General features: G+C 43.8%; 1 protein-coding gene across 1 annotated transcript in view; it reads left to right on the top strand.

Annotated features, from left to right (window-relative positions):
• Positions 1–748: 748 nt before the first annotated feature.
• Positions 749–6,353, top strand: part of LOC147672950 (cytochrome c oxidase subunit 7A2-like, mitochondrial) — a 74,891-nt gene continuing 69,286 nt past the window's right edge. Inside the window, exon 1 of the mRNA XM_086947889.1 lies at positions 749–888. Coding sequence (XP_086804015.1) covers positions 817–888 — 72 coding nt within the window. The 5' untranslated portion in view covers positions 749–816. The remainder of the gene's footprint in view (positions 889–6,353) is intronic.

Raw genomic sequence — 6,353 nt, 5'->3', positions numbered from 1 at the left:
ACTAACACCAGTTAGCGACAGCTAGTAGGAGATAGCGACCATCTTGGGCCCCACTTTGCATGTCAGTGATATTTATCACTAATGACATGCAAAGTGGGCGTGCCAAGATGTTAGCGACTGAAAACAGTCGCTAACATCGCTATCTCCTATTACCAACATTTGGAGATATTCGCGCTAAGCGCGAATATCTCCAAAAGCTAACACCTGCCCTGAGCAGTTCTTAGCCATGTTATCCAATGGGAGGTGGATAACATGGCTAAGAGCATTACCTCAGTAATGCATGAATATCGCTGACTTTTCAGCGATATTCATGCATTGCGGCGATTTGTATCGCATTTGCGATAAACCTTGGTAATGCCAAGGTTTATTTGCGGTAAAAATCTCCGCAGCTCAGCGGTAAATATTTGTCTCTAACCAAGCAATAGCGATAATTATCGCTATTGCTTGGTTATATGCCCCACAGACTCCCGCGTCGCGATAATATCACAAAAAGTCAAGCCTATCTATTTATACAGAAATATATCTAGAAATAAATCATGCGGCGCAACATAAACTGACGCAATTACAGACAAATAAGAATGCCTTTTATGCCCTACTTTGTCCCAGCCAGTCACGCGCTACATCGTAGCCTGTAACCTTTATGTCGTTATGAAGAGATAACAGTAACGAATGTGTTTATTATGCAGATAAGACTACAGTCCCCGTGATCCCTTTCGTCCAGCGCAGCCGTCCCTCTCTACTTAGGCTGACATTGGCGTCATTGCCTGGAGCTTGCTCCCTTCGAGCGTCCGCAACTGCTCTTGCACAGCTGCAGAAATGTATTACAAATTCAACGGGATAACTCAGAAGCTGGCGGGCTCCTCGGCTCGCTCAGCATATTTCCCGCAGGTGAGGGGCGGTGGGTGCAGCAGGGCTGGACATATATAGGTAAAACGGTAAACAAGTGGGAAGATGATCGTGGAGTAGAAAATGGGAGGTGGGTGACATTGAAAAGGGACTAGAAGGACGACCTCTAATGTAGATAGAATCAGATTGAGGAAGTTAAAAGGACAAAATCTCATTTTTTGGTTCCAGTTCAGTATTGTATTTTTTCCGCGCGCTCGCCTATGCCTGTGACTCACTGGTGTTTCCTTATTCTACTGACGGCTCTCTACTTTTCACCAGTTTCGCAAAGGCAGCGGTAGTAGTATTTCCATGTTCCAAGTGCAGAATGCTTCTAAGCCAGAACTTGCGTTTGACAACCTTGTTTTCATCGAATCAATCGGACTAACACGTCGCATGACATTGTTTTGTTACAGAAAAGCCACGGGCTAGAACAGTGGTGGCTTGTGGACATGGAGTGGTGAACAGGACTGGCAAGTTTCGTAGGTCCGTGGTCGACTCGGTGCTCCAGTCCAGTTTGTTTTTTCTTTGCGTCCTGTAATTTGTAGTCTTGTTTATCCAGCTGTCAAAGGGCATAAAAGGCATGGAAACTGTGATCCTGAGTACGTAGTAGGGGCCAACACTGTGTGGGTGGGTCCAGGGACATTGCAAAAAACATGCTGTAACTATTTGTGTTGTCCTTTCATATGCAGGTAAATAATTATAAAATGTACTCCATACATCTTAAATGTAAAATAAACGTTATTAAACTAATTTGTGGGAAATGCACTAATGTGGTAAGAAAGGGAAGTTGTATGTAATCACTTCAGATGTCTGTGCGTGTAAACAGAGGGTCACCAACTTAGATCGTAGTAGGTGCACTGGAGGTTAGTAGCATGTGTGTTTATAATGCCACGAGGCCCCAGCTTGTGACAGCATTGTGAATATGTTGGTCAGTTAAAAATGTTGTACATATAGTACAAGATAGGCTGCCAAAGTGTAAAATATCTATCACAGTATAAGAGACTTAACACAGTATATGCAGAGCCCCTGGAATTTTGTTGCAGGGAAGAGCCAAATCATTCATCAGGATTGAGTAAATTATGCGGCACGAAAAGGCAAATTATGTGGCATAATGCAACACATTTTGTGATCTCATTACTTGATTATTTTGTCGTTTTTAAACTTGATAATAGTGTCTGGGCTTTGGTTGCACCTCATTAGTACCAATTTAATACCCGAATATAGCAATAAGCAACAGAAAGATGACCTGTCAACGTTTGCAAAGTGCCTTCCGCTGTGTGGCAGCATGCGCTGATGCGTTTTTAGTAAATTTTAAACTGTTTCAGCTAGAAACAACGTTTTTTAATGTTAAAATCTGTAGAATATGCAGCAGATGATGAATTATGTGGCAAATGCTGCAAATGTATTATTATGCACAAACGTACCTCCTTCTAGTGTCGCCAGCCGCTGCCTCTGTGCCGCCTCTCCTCCATAGCAGCAGGAAGCACCCAGACTTCCCACCAATCAACGCTGCATTGGTCTGAGCACCGCAGTTCAGCACTCAGACGGGAACAGGGACCCTGTATATGTTCCCCACCAGACTCTGTAATGCAACCTGGTGGGGAAGATGCAAAGTGCGCAGGACTGTTTTGCCGGGCCAAGATGGCCAGCCAAAAAGTCATGCCCACTAAAAGTGTGCTCACCACTCTATCCCCTGGCCCCTGCTCTTGCCACCCCCGTCCTCAGGAACGGCTAAAATAAAATGATTATAACATGCAGTTATCATTTTATTTTTTCTCTGAATTGAAAGCAGTGAGGCAACGCTCCTCCGAGCCACCGTTGTCCGAAGCGACTCCAAATGGGAGGAGATCTGACCTAATGGCCAGAGCTGCCAGCTTTAGAACTTGGGCATTCTTCCTACCCTATTATTTTTTATTGATTAATTATAAACCAAACATTAGAGCGTCACAAATTAATATGTACAGATAGTTCCTCATAGATAAATAAGATATGCTTTTCTTGAACTTTTCATTACACAAGAGGAGGGGAACACAACCAAAATGAATAATTCAGGTGACTAACAGCAAATAATAAATAACCCTTTTCCAGAAAATCTAATACCCGCAGGTCCACCCCATCTTTCTAGGGTAGTCAGCCCTCTCTTACAGACCAGAGTCTAACCAGTCCCTACCACCACTTCGCCTTCTAAGCCATTTACTCATTGGTACCCAGATCTTAAATAACCTTTCTTACTGGTGCGGCCACCCTTACAATTGTATAGTGCTCGTTCAAGATTATAGATAGCAAGGATGCTGCCTTGCCAAACCTGGTAGGTAGGGGGTCCACATCCTTCCACTAAGTGACAATAAGCAGCCGAGCAACGGCGACCACAATGAATGTAGAACTCACCTGGCGATTATCCAATTCCACCCTACTATCATGGCCCAATAACATCCGTAGTGGGGTTATAACAACTCTCCTGCCTAGTGCTACATACAGAAACAACTCAATCCCTTTTATTAAATATATCAGTTTCCCACACCAAAAATACATATGCATCAGGTCAGCTGGTCCCTGAGCACATCTAGGGTATGGATCGTCCTCCCTCTTACCCCAACTAAAAAGTTTAGCCAGAGTAAAGAACAGATTTAAAATCGTTTGATAGTGTTGGGCTTTTAGATTAGCAGAAAAAAAGATTTCCGATCCTAATGCAATTGACCTGTATAAGTCTACATCGCCATCGCCCAGCTTCTGAGTCCAATTGACTTCAACCTGCTTTAGATCATCAGGAGCTGTATCCAATAATATTTTATAAATGTGTTTGATCCTAGAGCCAGGGCACATAACTGCCTCCAATAGTGGAATATGTATTAAAGAGAGCTGCTTATTCCGGGCTTGGGAGAGATAGTTGGTAATCTGTATATGGTTAAAATATGATCTAGCCGTTACACCATATCCCTCCTAAAGGTCAGAGAACTTTCGGGGTTGATTAGCCCTACATAAATTCCTTATTATGGTTATACCTTTTTGTTCCCACTGTTTACCCACCGCGTCGTAAGACACTGCAGGAAACAAGGAAGACTGCCACAATGGCGAATATCTATTATACATAGGTATATTCATACATTTCGCCACTTTAGATCACACTTTCCATACTCTGATCGCACACTTAAATTGTGTTTTTTTATAATAACTGGCTTCTAGTTGTCTAAGAAGCATTCCACGGGCTGATCTGCCCATAACCAGTCATATAAAGAAGGAATAACTGTATCATACTCCTGGCTCCTGGTATTAACACCTGCATTTTCCACTGAAAACAGTTCCGTCATCTGTTGTAAAAAAGTAGCATAATAGTAACAAGACATATTTGGAACCGCCCATCCTCCACGATCTTGAGGTTTAGTTAAAAGCCTTAAAGATCGGCGGATTTTCTTATACCGTCAAATGAAATCGATAAAGAGAGAATCTAGTCTCTTTAACAAATGCCCTTCAATCTCCGAAGGAATGTAGCGAAATAAATACAAAATCTTAGGGAAAGTCATCATCTCAAGAATGATGCATCGCAGCCGTTTAAAACTTAACTCGGACAAAACGGAAGTCCTCATCTTAGGATCATCCCCCTCTGCCTGGGACGACTCATGGTGGCCACCGGCCCTAGGTACAGCACCCATACCTACAGATCACGCACGTAACCTGGGCTTCATCCTAGACTCCTCCCTCTCGATGACCAGACAAGTCAATGCCGTCTCTTCTTCATGCTTCAACATACTACGCATGCTCAAAAAAATCTTCCGCTGGATTCCCACCGAAACAAGAAAGACAGTCACCCACGCCCTGGTAACCAGCCGACTGGACTATGGAAACACCCTATACGCCGGAACCACAGCCAAACTACAGAAAAAACTCCAGCGCATCCAAAACGCCTCTGCCAGACTCATACTGGACATCCCCCGCCATGCCCACACCTCCGGTCACCTGAGGGATCTTCACTGGCTCCCCGTCAGCAAGAGAATAACGTTCCGGCTCCTCACCCACGCACACAAGGCCCTTTACGACCTGGGACCCGAATGTCTCAACACACGACTGTCCTTCTACACACCCACCCGCCAACTTCGATCATCCAACCAAGCCCTCGCCGCAATTCCACGCATCCACCGATCCACCATGGGAGGAAGATCCTTCTCCTACTTAGCGGCCAAAACCTGGAACTCTCTCCCCATTCACCTCCGACTCACACAGAGCCACCTCTCCTTCAGAAAACAACTTAAAACCTGGCTGTTCGATAAGTAAAGCACCCACCCTCCCTCAAGCGCTTTGAGACCCTCTGGGTGAGTAGCGCGCTATACAAATTCCTGAACTTGAACTTGAACTTGAACTTGAGATGTAGCTTATCCAGGCGTTTTAGGTCTTTACTGATTTTATTAACCATGGGGCATATATTTATTGGCCACACTTCACTAACCCTACTGCTGACTCTAACACCAAGATATACTGCTACATCCGACCTACCAATATCCTTACACAAAGTATTAGAGTTGCAGACAATCTGCGTTTTCCCTGCATTCAGGTGATATTCTGAGTTCTTACCATATTCCTCTGCCAACTTCTCTATTTCTGTCACCATTCCAGGATCTGAAGTTGCGATGGCGATATCATCCGCATATGCCATTACTTTGGTGTCAAAACCGTTGATGGATACTGGCTTTATACATCAATTTTGGAGTAATTGCTGAATAAAGTGTTCTATATATAAGACGAACAAGATTGGGGAGCAGGGGTGTTAGAAATGGGATTTCTGGTTGGCCAGGGCTTGCGCCTAAGCCAGGCAGAAACCATCACTCTAGTCAGGGCAAGGGAGTTACATGCTGAAGATAACCCCTGCTCACCCCCTTGGTAGCTTGGCACGACAGGGGTGTGGAATTTAATAAAATATCTACTTGTCCATGGGGCAGGCTGCCTAACAAATCTACTTGTCCGGTAATAAAATCCACTTGTCCCCTTTGTGCCATGTCATGTGGCAACAAATTGCGCAACAATCTCATTATATAAGAGTTCTGATATAGCCTCTCTGATTCTGCCAGGGTTCATACTATAGTAGTGTTCGAATACTAGCAATTCCCTTATGCTGCTATGTTTCTGCAGGTCTACATACTGGGGCTGAAGGTAGTGGTAAGCAATAGTTCCAGGGTTGAAATGCCCTTTTTAGTCTCTGCAAACCTACTAACGTGCATGTTTTAAGTATTTTCACCAATTCTTCTCTAATCATTTCCCATACTGAGAAAGGTTGGAAATTTACTACTGACCGTGGCAGACTTAAAACTTCTTCCAGAGTTGGGAAAAAAGTGGTTGGAGGACAAGTGAACTTGAAAACATTCAGATTTTTCCATAAGCAAATCTACACCTGTATATTTGCTCATGCTACAATGCAGTTCACAAATATTTTCTGGGAGTACTATTTCTTGGCCTACTTCTGTAAATTCTTGTGAATT

Source organism: Lissotriton vulgaris (assembly GCF_964263255.1).
Source record: "Lissotriton vulgaris chromosome 9 unlocalized genomic scaffold, aLisVul1.2 SUPER_9_unloc_1, whole genome shotgun sequence".
In the NCBI taxonomy this organism is placed as follows: Eukaryota; Metazoa; Chordata; class Amphibia; order Caudata; family Salamandridae; genus Lissotriton; species Lissotriton vulgaris.
This window is presented reverse-complemented; position numbering and strand designations above follow the sequence as displayed.